The sequence below is a fragment of the Atractosteus spatula genome, chromosome 5, assembly GCF_055471065.1.
Source record: "Atractosteus spatula isolate fAtrSpa1 chromosome 5, fAtrSpa1.hap1, whole genome shotgun sequence".
Classification (NCBI taxonomy): Eukaryota; Metazoa; Chordata; class Actinopteri; order Semionotiformes; family Lepisosteidae; genus Atractosteus; species Atractosteus spatula.
The window spans coordinates 8,029,994-8,047,491 of record NC_142710.1 but is presented as its reverse complement, the minus strand read 5'-3'; the positions used below and the strand labels follow the sequence as shown (position 1 = coordinate 8,047,491).

The 17,498-nt window shown below is 46.9% G+C and overlaps 1 protein-coding gene across 1 annotated transcript; it reads right to left on the bottom strand.

The window, feature by feature from the left end:
• Positions 1-1,960: 1,960 nt before the first annotated feature.
• Positions 1,961-8,672, bottom strand: LOC148833944 (ETS translocation variant 3-like protein). Its single transcript, XM_088915709.1, has 5 exons — positions 8,615-8,672; positions 5,713-5,947; positions 4,924-5,095; positions 3,300-3,399; positions 1,961-2,202 (listed from the first exon to the last, which is right to left on the bottom strand). The coding sequence occupies exons 1-5, from the start codon at positions 8,670-8,672 to the stop codon at positions 1,961-1,963; spliced, it is 807 nt and encodes a 268-aa protein (XP_088771835.1).
• Positions 8,673-17,498: the final 8,826 nt, after the last annotated feature.

Genomic DNA, 17,498 nt, shown 5'->3' with positions numbered 1-17,498 from the left:
GATCCCTCCCCCGACATCCAGCAAGAGCATCTGTTTAGGAATAGCGGTCAGGGGGTTGGACGCAAGACGCGTTGGCTCATTCTGCTCGGCTGGGGGGTTCGACACCTGGGCTGAGGAGAGAGGAAGTCAGGAGGGCTGGGAGAAGACCGAGAGGTGGCTGCGCAGGTGGAGGCAGGAGGCAGATAGATGGGTGCTTAGTTGCTGTCATCCTCCCCAAATGTTCATCAAAAACCCTGTTTTAGCGGGATCGACACACTGTACAATAGCTGCTGAGGATCTAAGTCCTGCAATGGAGTCAACTGGAGGGCCAGGGGTTGAGCAGCCCTGCTATAACTGTGTCTACAGACTATTGTTTCTCTTTGTAAAGATAAATGGGTTTGATTCGGCCACAAGTGAGGCATCTTAGTTTTGCAATAAGCCTTTGCTTTTTTTCCCTCAATGAGCTGTCTTCTTCCTTGTCCAGATCTGGGTCTCTCCTCTGGAAATGGGAGCTGAGGATGTCTGCGTTTTCACTTGTCGGGATGCAGGGAGTCATAGTGCAGTCCAGAGAAGGTTGCAGATGAGTTTAATTGTGACAAAAATAAAAGCTGTTTCTCAAGAACACTGGAAGCAGATGCACACAAGGATTATTTTGAGCTTCATATTGTAGCGGAACTCGTTCGGACACGGTGACGTCATCGCCCTCCACGCGCATTACAGGGACCTCAGCCGCCTGGGCTGGGGGAGGTCTCCTTGAGCTCACGCGGCTGGTTCCCTGTGGTGTTACGGCGGAGACCCGGGTTCGCGCCCCGGGTGTTGTGGGACGAATTGGGCGGCAGAGGGCAGGAGCCCACGTGGAACTGTGACGGTCACGATATGTAACTGCGAGATTGATCCACTAGCATAGTGTTCAATGTAAATCGTTACAGCACATATTGTTTCTTTTCACAAGGGATCTGCCAAAGTCAGGTTGGCTATGGTAGGTGAGCAATGTCACCTCATAACAGACTCACTGTAAAAACTGCAGAGAACAAAGTATAAAACACCTTGTTCCTCAGCTCGTGGTTTTTCTCCTTGCTGTTGTGCTCTGGTCTTTAAGTCACCGAGTGCTGGTGGGGGAACTGATTTCCTCCACAGTGTCCTGCATTCCAGGGGTGATCCAGAGGATTTAATAGTCCATGTAGAGGGGTTTATGAGTGACCATTCCTTTTACGGTCCAGTGTTGTCAGGGAACAGTTCTTTCCGGGCCCTATGCGGACGACACGATCCGAAAGGTGAAGAAACAATGGGGAAAAATCTCATGCAGGAGTCGGTCAGGAGACAGGGGGGCGTGTCCATGCAGTGCTAGTGTCCAAGGGGGAGTGAATCCTGGGCGAACAATCCAAGGGTAAATCCAGAGGGGGAACCCAAGACGGGAGGTTTAGTCCAAGACCCGGGGATCCATCCGAAGTTAAAACCAGAACCGGGTCGGGACCGGCGGGGCAGGGAATCAGGAACAGGAAACTAAAACCATAACGGAGCCAGACACGGCAGGACCCCGGGCTCTCACGATGCCGAAATCAATGAGAAGCCCCGAGCAATCGCCTGCGTCTGGCTTTAAAGGTGGAACTAAAGAGGGGCTGGAATAAGAAACAGGTGTGGGGAATGGGACAAAACGAGGAAGGGCTGGAGCGCCCTTAAGAGGAGGAGTAACGATCGTGACAAGTGTCTATTCCTGATAACGTTATCCCGGCCTTTCAGTTACCCCTGAGGTCTCGTACACTGTACAACAGCAGGAGTCTGTTTAAACCACACCCCGGCCAGGTCTGGAGCAATGATCCCAGGCCCGAGTCTGATTTCTACCAATCAGAGTGATGAAATGAGAGAAGGACAAGTGGAGAACTTCCACAGTCTAGGATGGAGGGGGGCTTTGAATTTGGCAGGGACAGGCGTCCAAATCAATTGCGTGATTGATCGATTAAGAAGGAATATTGTCTGTAAATCAAACTGCAACAGGGAAGCCGGTCTTCCCCTGCCCCATCCTGGTCTGATCGCTCCCCTTCCGGCTCTCCTTCTTCACCGGGACCCCGCCAGCCCTCTCCTCTTCCTCCTGCTCCGTCCTGCTCCTGCTGGCCGGCCAGGGGATCGGGCAGCCCGGAAAGGGCGGGCAGAAGTGCAGGCCGGGGTTGGGGGGGGGGGGCAGGTGGGGGACGTCCGATAGGTTCAGTCCCGGAGGGGGCGGGGCTGAGAGGTAGGAGACATGCCCACCCGGGGGAGGGGATTGTGGGAAGGGGAGGGGCGTTGGGAGACAGCAGGGGTGCAGAAAAAACGGGTGGCGAGCAAAATGCAGAGCTGCAATTGAAAATGAATGGGATAATTCAGTATTTTATAGGTAGGATTAGACTGTTACTATTGCAGATCTTTATCGCTTAGTTACAACATACAGACACCCATTTATTTGTGCTTTTTATTGTTTTTATTTTGTTTTTTCCAGTAGTATTCAAGGTGCTCTCTGAGGTTCCACCCATCTTCCAACTCAGGCTCACAGGAGAGCGGGAGCCTTTCCCGGCCAGCAATGGGCGCAAGACAGGGTACTATCACAGGGCAGACATGCACACACTCACACCAAGGCCAATTTTCCCAGAACCCAGTTGGTTAATTGGGTTACACCAGCATATCTTTGGCCTGTGGGAGGATCCCAAGCATCCATAGGGAACCCACATGAACACAGAAAGCACAAACTCCACACACATAGCACCCCGGGTCTGGAATTGAACCCAGGGCCTCAGCTCTACAAGACAATAATGCAAACCGCTGTGCCGCTGTACCTCTCTCTCTCTCTCTCTCTCTCTCTCTCTCTCTCTCTCTCTCTGATGTTCTCCTGGATAATTATTTGAAACACTTATTGACGCTTTTAACTGAAAGCAACACAATGAAAAACATTTAACATTTTGCAATGGGGGGGCAGCCGTTCCTGCCTGTCTTCCCTCAAGGGTGTTCATTGCACCTGTCGGGATCACTCATGGTCTGGACTGATCATCTTTCCAGCCCACAGGTATGCAGCTGGACTCGAGCCAGGCATGTAAGATACAGAGCCACAGTGAAAAGCGGATGATTTAAATTTATCGTAGTCGTCAGTGCCAAACCATTGATTGCTTTTAATCTTTTTACTGCAGATCGGTTCTCTAGACCTAAGCTAGTGATGTATCTTTATGAGGACTGGAAGTTTGGTCCAGTCCATGGCATGAGCTGTTATTTTGCAGGCTTCCCTGAGTTTGATAAATGAGGCTCTGATATCCCTCTTCACCCCTTCCCCCCACACAAGCCTGTAGGTGTCCTACCTCTGTCCAGCCCTGGCGTCTTTGATATCCCCTCCACTCCACAGGTGACGTCACCAGGACACCCTGCTCTCCGAGAGCTGATCTGGTTCACCAGGGCTCTCTGGGTGAACAGCAGGTTCTGCAGGAACTGACAGATTGATATGATGATGATGAGAATAAGGGCTGATGGTTTCTCAGAGTATGTTGGCCGCCAGCACCTCCCCCTGGCTGCCGGGTGAATTGCAAGGAGAAGGAGAGACATGAAAACTACAGCCCGAGTCTTAGACATCGGCGGTGACACCAGTTACCGTGAAACTCTCCTGCTCATAAGGAGTACCCCCTTTTAGAATCATCTCCAGGGACCGGAAAAGATGACATCAGGGCTGTGTTCTGACAACAGCTAGGGGCTGGAGGTACAGTCACAAAGGGTGGGTGTAGCGGTTCTTAGGCCGACCTGTAGGTGTTATGGATGTCGGGAAAGGGCATGCCGTGGAATGGCCAGGAGAGCAATAAAGACCCTATGCGTAGTGGTAGAAAGGGGGCAACACGGAGGTTAGCCCAGGCTCAGGGGGTCAGACGATGTCGGAATAGAAACCAATGCCCTCAGGCCACGGACGTGGGGCGACCTGGTGCTAGGTGGGTCTCTGGACATCCGTACCCTCAGTGCTGAGCCAGGAGCAGACACAGGAAGTAAATAGGCTACACAACAAGATACACTGGAAAGACATGAATAATCAGAAGGAACTAGGAATAGGACAGAAGTAGATCGCCCTCTAGGAGTACAGGGCGTGACAGGACGGGTCACAAGCAGGGCAGCTTGCCCAACCTAAGAGCTCCTGGCCTGAGCGTGCAACCACTGCATTCTTATGGTGTTTGTAGTGACTATGTGTCTATGGGTCTGTCATCAAGAAAGCATATCTGAACTTCTGGAGCTTTGTATGACTCCCTATATCAGAAGTCAGAGTGCACATTGGGCTTTCCTGTGTGTGTGAAAGGACCAGGTGTTTGGCTGAGTCTACAGTGCTCCAATAAAGGATAGGACCATTGCTCATTCTTGACAAGGACTTTGACATATCTAAGCAGAGAGTGCTCTCCATTGCTGCAGTGCTCTAGGCCAGGGGTTCACCACCAGGGATTCGTGAGATTGTGATGGAAACGTCAATGTCAAATTAAATAGTCCTATTAATAAATAACAATGTAATAATAAGAATAAGATAAACAACAGTATTAATACAGTATTAATATTTTACAAAGTGAACAGAAACATGTTAAGAGGGTTGCTGTAGCATTTACCTTCATTTATTGAAAAGTCTGATTTAGTTAAAATCCCAAGGGGGTACTCGAGGCAAATCATGTAGGTTGAAGGGGTTCAGCTGACACAAAGGTTTGGGAACCCCTGCTCTCCGCCAATGGCTTTTGATCTGGGGATCCGGGGGACGCCCGGAGGGATCCTCAGAAACCGCCCATGAGGTTCCCCAGTCAAAGCTGTTTTCTCTGTCACCCCATGTGAAACGCAGGGTTAAATGTGCATCTATGCGTCAGTGGGTGTGCTTCAGGGAAAATGTATTGTGGGCCTGCAGTTCTGGGGAGCTGGGGAGCCCCAGTTTCAGGCAGCGAGTGGACGCTGAGAAATGGAAAAACTCACTTGGTTTCGCAGGCTGGACTGAATCTGGTAGGCGCTGCTCCCACTCGGGCTTCTGGACAGAGCGTTGAGGTCCCAGCCCGGATAGTTGACCAGGATCAGCTTGGTGAAGTTGAACTTGTACGTGAAACGTTTGCCTTTGGTTTTGTGAAGGATGCGTTTGTTGTAATAGTACCTAGAAGAGAAAGAAGGAAATAAAACTCCCGTCCTTTGGCTTTGGACGAAGATCCAAGCTATTCCGCCCCTTTAGAAACATTCGGAGCGTGTTCCCAAAGCACCAAAATAAAGCTCTAGCAACAGCACAACACAAAGCCGCAACAGTGAACAGAAATATTGTGGCAAGAATAGTTTGTAGACTGCTGGGAGTGCTCTCAAAACCTTCCCAGGATGGATGGATTGGATGGATTGGATGAATGGATGAATGAATGGGTGGATGGATGGGTGGGTGGATGGATAGATGAATGGATTTGTGAAATCCAGATGAACAGGTAAATGGATGGATAGATGAGTGGATGGATGAATGGATGATGAATGATTAAATCAATGGATGAATGGATGAGTGGCTGGATGCATGAATGAAGGGGCGGGTGGAAGAATGGATGATGAATGAATAAATCGATGGATTGATGGATGGATGAATGGATGCGTAGGTAGATGGATGGATGGATGGATTTGTGAAAACAGTCACAGCATGTTGTGTGTCTGTGAATCGTGTAACCCCGTACTGGAGAAACAAATGAGCGGATGGAAGGACGGCCGGACGGAGCGCCCCCCAGTGGGCAGCCGCCTCACCGCAGCGCCCGGCTCAGCTTGTCGTAGTTCATGTGCGGCTTGCCCTTCCGCGCCCCCCACAGCCGCGCCACCTCCTCGGGGTCCCGGATGACGAACTCCCCCCACTCGCCCTGCCAGCCGATCACGGCGCCCAGGTCGTCGCGGGCCAGCAGCTCCAGGATGAAGTGCCACAGCTGGATCTGCCGGGAGCCGGGGGTCCAGTCGGGCTTGTAGGCCCACTCCGGGTACACCAGCCCTGCGGAGAGGAGGAGGGGCCGGGGTCTCAGCTCCTCCCACGTTCCCGGCCGCATCGGTCTCCTGCTGGTTCGCGCTTCCCGACAGGCTCGCAGCTATACAGTCGCTTATCGCCACTCACGGGTAACTGTCCTCAGCTGTAGAAGACGGGAAAATTCACCCGTGCCTCTTTTCACCAATGGGATTGTGGGGAAAACGCGCCACAACGAAGCCCGGGAATCGTCACCCACGCCTCGGGTAAGGAAAGCCAACTTCGAGACTACGAAGGAGCGACGCAAGGAGGAATGCCGAGACCTCCGACGGAAGTAAAAGGGGAAGAGGAAGAGGAAGAGGAAGAGGGAGGCGTGATACGACTCGAGTGTTTGCGTCGAATATAACTAGTCGGGGTGAGTACTGTAGCGCAGAGCCCACGGAGAGACACCAGAGCCGAGTGCGTGACTCGCTCTCCTGTGCGCGCTAACACTTTTTTAAGAATATTGCTGGTTTCATCTTTATCATGGACCCCAAAGGTATTAAAAAAATGAAAATTGTGAGTGTGAAATGAAGTGCTCACTGTCCAGTACTGTACTTAAGTGTCTAGCTAGGTAAGCAGTGTTTCTTATTGCTAAAAACTCAAACCACAGCATGAATGTTAATTATTGTTGTTGTTGTTTGTTTTCGTGTTTTGGTGGAAAACCTACGTAAAAGTAGGGGTGATATTTTTGGGGTCCGGAGCGGATCGCAGTTGTTTTCTGTACGGGAGTATAAACGATCTAATTTAGAACATAATTAGGTTAATTGTGTAATTGAGTTCTCAGTTATGGTCTCCAAGACTCAGTCATTTTCTTAATTAATAGAAAACATGGAGCTAGCTCTCGATTTACACCCCGGATCTTATCTTATCTAAACCAGGGGTCTCATTTGCTGGAGGACCTAGAGTCTTCAGAGATTTTTTTTCCTCCCATTTTCTCCGTTATGGAGTTGTTCTATTTAATTATTTTCTCCATTATGGAGTTGTTCTAACTAAGCTTCGCGATTGTAACACTTCTAAACCGACTCCGAGGTGATTTTTTAGTGAATTCACAGTCCTGTGGAAGTAGTTGGAAAAGACCTTCCAGGAACCTCGTATTCGGGCAGTTCTCGATTTGCACGGCGGGCGTGGGGCTGAAAAACGCCTCTGAAATAAATAAAATAAATAAAACCGCGTGGATTAAAAAACTAATGTCCAATAAACGGTGAATGGGAGAGGAGATGCGCTCTGGGTCTGCTCTCCACCCGGGGATGGAACTAAACAATAACATAAAAACAATTACGCACGTGAATTAATGTACAGTGTTTATACTTTGTACATTCACCTTTGTACGTTGTGCAATGACGGATAGTAATTAAATGTTCGTCGGTTTTAACACGAATGGGCGGATATAGTGCTTAGCGTAAGGTGTGGAGAATATAGAAATCTATATTCGATAGATTCATTCTAACTACAGAGCTATTTTCTGGACTGACACTCACAGTGAGCCTTTTAAATACCGTTTATTTTTAAGTCTCGTAACTACCCATTTTTTTCGGGGTTTCTAGACGATTCATAATTTTCTTAAACCGTTTTATTTATTGGATGATAAGCATGACACTTTTAAGGTGTATTTAAAAGACTTTAACTTTTTTATTTTACATATACAGTAGTTTGCATCGCAGTCCACTTACAGGTGACTACTCGGGTAACCGCATCTTTATTGACGTGCATGAGTTGTGTAATCTATATAAAAAGCGTGAATAAAAACGTCTTATACGTGACTGATTAAGAAAATGATTGAGACGTTTTTATAATTGACGTCCCCGTCAATTAATAAAAAAAAAGTCTCCGTCTACCTGAAGACAACAAGCCCTCAAGCTGTGTTGGAGTCATCGGGTGTACAGAGAATGACAACCCCGAGCGTTTACTAACGATGCTGGAGTATCAACAGTCCAAGTGACACCACAATCCTTTACAATTACAGAGCAAAACGAAATCTGTTGCTAATTCCAGAGACGCAAGTTTTAAACCTGTATAAAAAGTTACTGACACATCGCCCACAAAAATGTACAGTTTAACATAATATCACTTTATTAGCCCCTATACACTTTCTCGCATTAGGAATTTGTCTTTTCGCAGACCCCAGCTTGCTCTCCATGAGACACACAGACAGGGAGAGAAGCTGGGGGTCAGAGCGCAAGGTCAGCCATTGTACAGCGCCCCTGGAGCAGCTGGGGTTAAGGGCCTTGCTCAGGGGTCCAACGGAGTAGGATTCCTCTGCCGGCCGCTGGATTTGAACCGGCAACCTTCCAGCCACAGGCGCAGATCCTGAGCCACCGCACCGCCCTGCCCCCCTCCAGTTACTTTTTTTTCTAAAAAAGGTAAGCTGGAACCCGTCTATTATATAAATAAAATGTTTTATGATAAATAAATGTTTACAGACGACACGTCAATTCTGTGAGAGCTGCAGTATTTAATGTGAATGAAATACGTCTGTCTCTAGAAGCCGCCTAGGTATTTTTGCGCATTTAAATTCACCCTGTGTATCAACCCGGCGGCTCTCCTTTGACAGGGGTGAAAGAAAAGTACGGAATCAACGCGCCATTGCCGAGCTGCCGCAAGCGAAGTGGCGAGTCGCGAATGACTGAGCTCAGTCGGTCGGCCGCTGTACTGTACCTCTCATCCAGTACGGACTGGCGACGGACCCGGACTCGCCCGCACAGCCGCAGTGCATCTCCGGCTGGACTCCCGGCCTCCCGGTCACGGTTTCGTTTCGTTGTTGTTTTGCGATGCCGCTGATTAGGACGTCAGTGGGAGGACGGACTTCGTTTTGGGATTGACAGAGGATAAACAAAACTGAAATGTAATGTTTCTAGGGCAAGATAAAAAAAAACTACGCCGGCAACATAGCTAAATGTCCTGCGGAAATGTGTTAAAACACTCCTTCAAACACTTTGCACAGGAGTACTGCTACGATTACTACTAACAGCAATAAGTAGTAAATAAATATAAGTCTAAAGACACCATTGGTAATATTATTAATAACAAAATTAGTTAATTGTTTTAAAATTAATCACATTATTATTATTATTATTATTATTATTATTATTATTATTATTATTAAATTCATACATTGACATGCCTTTCATTATATTTGACATTTATTTTAAAAAACGCTGTTACCAATCAATTGATTACAATTTTCTTCAAATGCTACAGTATATATAAAAATGCATACAGGTGTAAAAATGATGCATATATAAATTATATATGTATAGTGTCGTTAATTACTTATTATTCCAAAGTATCTTCCGTCTCATAAGATCGTGAATCTCGACACTCGGGCGAGAAACGAGAAGCGCCGTTAACAAAAGAAATATCGTTGAACTTGTGAACGGGGCGTTACAGTGAGATTTCGTTTCAAAATGAATCCTCATGTTTCTTTGTGGTTTAAAAACATATTGTCTAATGGTTTAAAAAACATTTAACATTTTAAAAACACCTTATTCTAAAAAAACAAACAAACAAAACAGGTCGTCTTCCACGATCATTTCATTTTTGTTTTCCTGTGCGTGATTGTTACAGTACAAATATATTTCTTTTACAAACAGGAAAGGAGAAAATACTGGACTGCGTGCGACAGACCTATTCCGTTGGAACAAAACACGAATTTGCACTTTTCCTAAAAAACTAATAGGGTCCTCCACCTTGTTTTTCGTGCAGTTTTCACAGAGCAAACGTGGTCCTTTGAAGAGCGACTCTTTTTATACTGTACTGTAAAGAATTTAGCAGTGGTACTGCAGAGCGCGCAGAGTCAGCGCGTCGCTGCAGAGAAGCAGCGAAGAGAGTCACGCTTGTGTTGCGAAGGATCAAGGTTTCAGGCCTCAGTGTTTTTCGGCAAACCTTAAAACCATCCAGTATTTTATGGAGAAACAGTAATGACAATGCTTCAAGGCAGGGGCCACTGTATTCACTAGGCGCTGTCCGTTCAGCACCAGAAACTCAGTAGCTTGTGATGTCCGGGACGAGACGACTTTTCTTGTTCAGAAGGAGCTGGAGAGTCAGAGAGACTGTCAAACCCGGGTTTCCCTGATCGAAGAAGTTCAATTCTCAGAATTTAAATTCAAGCTGAAAAAATAACACAAAAGGAAAAAAAAAAACAACAACAAGGTTTCTTCTGTCGAGCCGGAGGAGCTGTGGCGGTTTAAAACCCGGGTTCCTCTGATCTAAGGTACTTCGCAGAACATTAACTTAAGCTGAAAAAAATAACAAGAACGAAGAAAAAAACAAGGTATCGGCATGTGGGTGCGGTGATATAGTGGCATTTTCTTACTTCTTTGTGCTTTTAAGTGTCGAATTAATCTCTGCTTCTTCCATTCCAGCTCCAACTCAAACTTCATAGGCTACGCGCTAACAAACCCTAAATTATTATTATTATTATTATTATTATTATTAATAATAATAATAGACAATATTTATCGTCAATGTTCAGTAATAATGTAAACTCATAATTGCTCGAACAGACCAACGTGTGTTCCCTTGAAACTGCACACGGTAAAACCGAAGTCTGCTGCTGCCGAAGACTGCGTCCGGTAATTAACGCGCGAAAACTCTGGGTCTTGAGCAGTTTTTTTTTAAACCTGTGATACCGACACACAAAAAACTGGGGTTCAGCTGTAGAACCCGAGTTGTAGGGCAGTAGGCCTGCGCGCCTCATAAGAAAACGTCACACTTCCTGGTGTCCTTGAAAATGACCATTTTGGGATCATTTTCTTTTGCCTTTGTGAGACGCGTTGCGTTGTTATTTTTTTGTCCTGTTTGCTGGAAGGGCGGTTGTTCACCCGGGTTCTTGGAAGACCTTGAGGCTTTTAATCGTGAAACCCCTCCACCGCGCCTAACCCAGCAAACGCACAGTACAAGCGCCGCAGCCGGACCTGTTCAAGGCTTAAAATATGATGACATAAAAGGACACATTTCGACATACTGTAAAACTGTAGAACATCAATAATAATAAGTACACCGTCTACACTTTTTAAATTATATTTTAAATATATAAGTTTTAAAACCATTGTTATGGATCTTTGCTGTTTCCAGTGAATTTATTATCGTTTTCTTGCACACTCTTGTTAAGAGTGTGTGCTTTTTGTTTTTGTTGCGTGAAGTGTCTTCCGTCTCATAATATCGTATAATAATAATAATAATAATAATAATAATAATAATAATGTTACTGCTATTAATACTGGAAATGACTATTACTGATACTATTACTAACAACAACTTTTCTACCTAGTTTAACTATAACATTATCACAGATATGGCACTACTGCTAAGACAAATGTAGAAGCTCACTCACTCTTTCTGTCAACAGGCCGACTCGCCTGTTCTCTCCCAGCGCGGAGACTGACTGACGATGACTGCGGGCTTGATTCCAGCTCCAGAACCGCGAAGACTCCGGTTTCGCGTGTGACCGTGGGCGCGGAGAAAACACGCACGCCCACGCGCGGAATGTCTTTCGGAAGTGTTGGACATTTCCCATCCCGGGGCCTTATATGCCTCAACTCTAAACCCCTCGCACCCCCCACCCTCCTCAAACCCCCACCTCGTCCCAAATCTCTTTAAAAGGATTGCTGATACGCTGCTTTTTTTTATCAGCCTCTGGCTGGATAGAGAGACGAGGACGCGGGTCTCCCCCCGTCTTAAGACACAGATAAGACGTGCGGGAATAAGTTTGTCTTAAGATCCGAGGGGATTTTGGCGCGGTGTAATCACTTTATTCGGTGGACACGCCAAATCAGGGGGAAAAAAAGAGTGACACGTTCGTGTTTGGTTTATGTTTTCCTGTCCTCGCGAAAGAGCCCCGGCTTGTTGCTCTTTGTGAGCGATCGCTTTAAAACGTTTTTGACTTCCACTCCACTTCATGATTTGAGATCACCTGCAGGCAAAACCGCGGTTCGGGGCCCAGTCGGCCTTACAGAAACTGCGCCTCAGCGATACTTAAAGAGACTCCGGCACTTTGTACTCAGCTCATAACAGAGGCGCTCCAGTGACTCTCGTCGACACTCCTTCACAGCTGGGGCAGTTTCTGGCGCTGGGAGACGCAGTTTTATACAGCTGGTGAACTGCGACTCTATCTTTCACTGCTTTTAAATAAGCGTCTGAGAGAAGCTTCACCGGGTGGAGCAGGCGCCACATACGGATCATCTCGGTCTTCCTAGATGAAGTAAGGCACGCCTGGGAGGGTCTGTCACTGGTCAAGCAGAAATATAGATTGAAATTGGCCGTGTTCGCCTACTGCCACCTGCCGTGAATCAGCCATGATCCAGAAGAGGGCGGCAGCAAGCACTTCTTTACACAAAGAGTTGTGGGACTCTGGAACAAGGTCTCCAGACTTTCCAGACTTACTGTAACATGCACTTTGATAACGGGAGGCAGGGAAGAGGTTAATTTTCATCCTGGCGTAGTTGAGTTGGGAATGTCAGTAATTGATACAGGAGGCTTTTAATTCAACTATAAACACACATAAAAGTCTCAGACACCTTCCTTAATAATTGATGCCCCCTGTGGGAGCTGGCTAATTGAAAACCATTCAATTCCCAGCCTTTTAACGGCGAGGGGGTGGGGGGAGGTGACTTGTTAGTGTTCCTGCGGTCTGATGCATCACAGCTGGAGTCTTGACTTTCAGCCCGGCTGCAGACAGTGACCAGAGTGGCCGAGTGGACCCTGGCCCAGGCAGAGAACATGAGGAGATGGTACCAGTAATAAAGATTGGTCCAGACTCTCCAAACCACTGAGTCTCCTGGGGAGCCCCAGTCCAGTTAGTCTCACAGGTCACCCCAAACCAGGGGTCTCCAGCCCTGGTCCTGGGGAGCCCCAGTCCAGATCGTCTCACAGGTCACCCCAAATCAGAGAGTCTGCAGCCCTGGTCCTGGGGAGCCCCAGTCCAGTCAGTCTCACAGGTCACCCCAAATCAGGGGTCTCCAGCCCTGGTCCTGGGGAGCCTCAGTCCAGATCGTCTCACAGGTCACCCCAAATCAGGGGTCTCCAGCCCTGGTCCTGGGGAGCCCCAGTCCAGTTAGTCTCACAGGTCACCCCAAATCAGGGGTCTCCAGCCCTGGTCCTGGGGAGCCCCAGTCCAGTTAGTCTCACAGGTCACCCCAAATCAGGGGTCTCCAGCCCTGGTCCTGGGGAGCCTCAGTCCAGTTAGTCTCACAGGTCACCCCAAATCAGGGGTCTCCAGCCCTGGTCCTGGGGAGCCCCAGTCCAGTTAGTCTCACAGGTCACCCCAAATCAGGGGTCTCCAGCCCTGGTCCTGGGGAGCCTCAGTCCAGTTAGTCTCACAGGTCACTCAGAATCAGGGAGTCTCCAGCCCTGGTCCTGGGGAGCCCCAGTCCAGTTAGTCTAATGGGTCATCACAAATCACCTGTTTTTTTTATTAGAACTTGAAAGTTATTGTTCAATTAGGCAAGTCATTTGTTCAGTTCAGGGAACACATTTGAGAAACAAAAACACTTAATTACTTTAAAAATATCAGCCTTTTAAATGATGACAGTTAAAGGGTGCCAGGTCTTTAGAAAATTCTTCAGAATATTCAGTCTGTGAGATTCCTGTGGGCTGCTCAGTGGCAGGGGTTTCGCCTCCTCACCGATTAAAAGTTTCTGACATGAAAGCTCAAACACTCAGAAGAGGATTGGTTATTGGTGGGCAAAACGAAAAGCGAGATTTTTAAAAGGGGAGAATGCGATTTAGCTGGTATATTTCAGAGCTTTATTCTGGGGGGAAGACGACTGAATTCATATTTATAATAATAGTTAACAATTCCTTACACTTACTGTACATAGCACTCTTCTGGACTCTCCACTCAAAGCTCTTTACAGGTCATGGGGATCCCCTCCACCCCCACCAGTGTGTCCCCCCACCTGGATGAAGCTCCAGTCTGCTCACACACAGCAGCTCTCAGTGGGGAGGAGAGCAGAGTGATGAAGCCAGTTCAGAGAGGGGGGTTATTAGGAGGCCATGATGGGTAAAGACCAGGGGGAAATTCGGCCAGGACACCCCTACTGTTTTTGAGGAATGCCCTGGGAGTCAGGTCCAATAAGTCCAGTTCTGAACTGATATAAGATGCTAATAGCTGAATTGCTATGCAAATGTGTCAACATGCTGTCCTTCAAGTATTAGAATTGGGGATCCTGTTCCAGACTCTTGGTATCAGAGTGTAGATTTCTGACGAGGGGAAGCCACCATCACACTGCTTGGCATTGCTGGGGCCCCGGGTTCAATTCCTGGGGTGCTATCTGTGTGGAGTTTGCATGTTCTCCCCCGGGTTCAGTTCCTGGGGTGCTATCTGTGTGGAGTTTGCATGTTCTCCCCCGGGTTCAATTCCTGGGGTGCTATCTGTGTGGAGTTTGCATGTTCTCCCCCGGGTTCAGTTCCTGGGGTGCTATCTGTGTGGAGTTTGCATGTTCTCCCCCGGGTTCAGTTCCTGGGGTGCTATCTGTGTGGAGTTTGCATGTTCTCCCCCGGGTTCAGTTCCTGGGGTGCTATCTGTGTGGAGTTTGCATGTTCTCCCCCGGGTTCGTGTGGGTTTCCTCCTAGTGTCCAAAGGCAGGCTGGTAGGTTAACTGGCTTCTGGGAAAATTGGCCCAGGTGTGCGAGTGTGTCTGTGCCTTCTGATAGACTGACGGCCTATCCAAACTTTATCGATGTTATCTGAAGTCTCAGTCAAAAATAGCGGAAGTAACAGAAGCTACAGTAGTGTGAAAAAGTGTTTGCCCCCTTCCTGATTTCTTATTTTTTTGCATGTTTGTCACAGTGAAATGTTTCAGATCATCAAACAAATTGAAATATTAGACAAAGATAACATAAGTAAACACAAAATGCAGTTTTTAAATGGAGGTTTTTATTATTAAGGGAAAAAAAAATCCAAACCTATATGGCCCTGTGTGAAAAAGTGATTGCCCCCCCTGTTAAAACATAAATCAACTGTGGTTTATCACATCTTTGTAAAGCTGAGTTCAATTTCTCTAGCCACACCCAGGCCTGATTACTGCCACACCTGTTCTCAATCAAGAAATCACTTAAATAGGACCTGCCTGACAAAGCGGAGTAAACCAAAAGATCCTCAAAAGGTAGACATCATGCTGCGATCCAAACAAATTCAGGAACAAATGAGAAACAGAGTAATTGAGATTTATCAGTCTGGAAAAGGTTATAAAGCCATTTCTAAAGCTTTGGGACTCCAGCGAACCACAGTGAGAGCCATTATCCACAAATGGCGAAAACATGGAACAGTGGTGAACCTTCCCAGGAGTGGCCGGCCGACCAAAATTACCCCAAGAGCGCAGCGATGACTCAACCCAGAGGTCACAAAAAACCCCACAACAACATCCAAAGAATTGCAGGCTTCACTTACCTCAGTTAAGGTCAGTGTTCATGACTCCACCATAAGAAAGAGACTGGGCAAAAATGGTCTGCATGGCAGAGTTCCAAGACGAAAACCACTGCTGAGCAAAAAGAACATAAAGGCTCGTCCCAGTTTTGCCAGAAAACATCTTGATGATCCCCAAGACGTTTGGGGAAAATACTCTGTGGACTGATGAGACAAAAGTTGAACTTTTTGGAAGGTGTGTGTCACATTACATCTGGCGTAAAAGTAACACAGCATTTTAGAAAAGGAACATTATACCAACAGTAAAATATGGTGGTGGTAGTGTGATGGTCTGGGGCTGTTTTGCTGCTTCAGGACCTGGAAGACTTGCTGTGGTAAATGGAACCATGAATTCTGCTGTCTACCAAAAAATCCTGAAGGAGAATGTCCGGCCATCTGTTCGTGACCTCAAGCTGAAGCGCACTTGGGTTCTGCAGCAGGACAATGATCCAAAACACACCAGCAAGTCCACCTCTGAATGGCTTAAGAAAAACAAAATGAAGACTTTGGAGTGGCCTAGTCAAAGTCCTGACCTGAATCCGATTGAGATGTTGTGGCATGACCTTAAAAAAGTGGTTAAGGCTCGAAAACCCTCCAATGTGGCTGAATTACAACAATTCTGCAAAGATGAGTGGGCCAAAATTCCTCCACAGCGCTGTAAAAGACTCATTGCCAGTTATCACAAACGCTTGATTGCAGTTGTTGCTGCTAAGGGTGGCCCAATCAGTTATTAGGTTTAGGGGGCAATCACTTTTTCACACAGGGCCATGTAGGTTTGGATTTTTTTTCCCTTAATAATAAAAACCTTCATTTAAAAACTGCATTTTGTGTTTACTTGTGTTATCTTTGTCTAATATTTCAATTTGTTTGATGATCTGAAACATTTCAGTGTGACAAACATGCAAAAAAATAAGAAATCAGGAAGGGGGCAAACACTTTTTCACACCACTGTAAATTAGCTACAGAAGCTAAATTCTTTTGTTTGTTAATTTTTTCACTGCTCTTGCTGAAAAAAAAAAAATATATATAGAAGAGTCGCAGGCTCTCAGTTGGAATTGTCTCCAGTAACATGGTACTAAGTTTAGTGTTTGTTGTGGAAACTGTACGAGATACTTTCACCTTTCACGCCTTTCCTCTCGTATCAGCGTATCTCGGCTTTCCTAATACGCTCGCCTTAGAATCATATCATTAGCTAATGTAATCCCGTGGAAAGCAACGGACAACTGTAAAACTGGATCTGTTTCCTTTAATTCCTTCTAATCCTGTGCTCAACGCGATTTGACCCCGACATCAGTTAAAGTAAAACAAACAGTCCTTTTAGCGACATTAATCCCGGCCTTTCTCAGATCCTCAAAATCCGAGCCCGGGGCAAATCTCGGAGGAAAAGCCTATTATTTCTGCTCGCCGGGGAGACAGAGGACACAGACCCGGGCGGCTCGGAGGCGTGCGCTCAAGATGAGCGCCCCTTCGGCTGAGAAGAGCGCGTCTCGTCGCGCAGGGTAACCCGCCGTCCCTTTGCAGTCCAGTTGAAACAGCAAAACTTTTTAAAACTGTCTATAAAAACGGTCCCCAGATTTATGTGGGATTCGTCCTCGAACCCGTTTCTAGCCGCCAGTTCCAAATTAGACAGCCCGCTTGTCAACAAAAGATCTGTGTGTGTGTGTTTTTATCTCATTATTTATAAGCGTCTCTTTCCTATTTGCCGTCAGCGTACCACAGGGCTCCGGCCTCACCTGGTCGCAGTTCTGTACCACGGGGAAACAGGGTGTACAAGTTTGTACATACGAGCATTAAGGAAAAACACAACTAAACAACTGAGTGAACGTCCGTATCAAGGAGATTCCCTGCGGTTGTGAGGATACAATCTCCCTTCTTCAATTCTCCATAAAGACGTTACCATTAAGAGCTAAAACGCGCAAAAATGTGTATATACCGTATATGTATTTTTTTTTAGTAATGACGTCGTTGTGCCTCGAAAACAAAATGGCCTGACGTATTTCTTGTGTTGCCTTTTAGAAGAGATTTAAAATGTATTCAGCCGGGAGAGGAAACCCTGATCAAGATTCGACAGGAAACGGAGATAAACCGTGCAGTGAAACAGCAGGACGACTGTGCACCGTGAAGGTGGCGATTTAT

Bases quoted from the DNA above. Each gene is read 5' to 3' on its own strand.
- LOC148833944 (XM_088915709.1), bottom strand. From the start codon at position 8,672: ATGCACTGCGGCTGTGCGGGCGAGTCCGGGTCCGTCGCCAGTCCGTAC. The intron at 5,948-8,614 runs GTACAGTACAGC...TCCTCTCCGCAG, and splicing joins CAGTCCGTACTGGATGAGAG to GGCTGGTGTACCCGGAGTGG. The intron at 5,096-5,712 runs GTGAGGCGGCTG...TTTCTCTTCTAG, and splicing joins AAGCTGAGCCGGGCGCTGCG to GTACTATTACAACAAACGCA.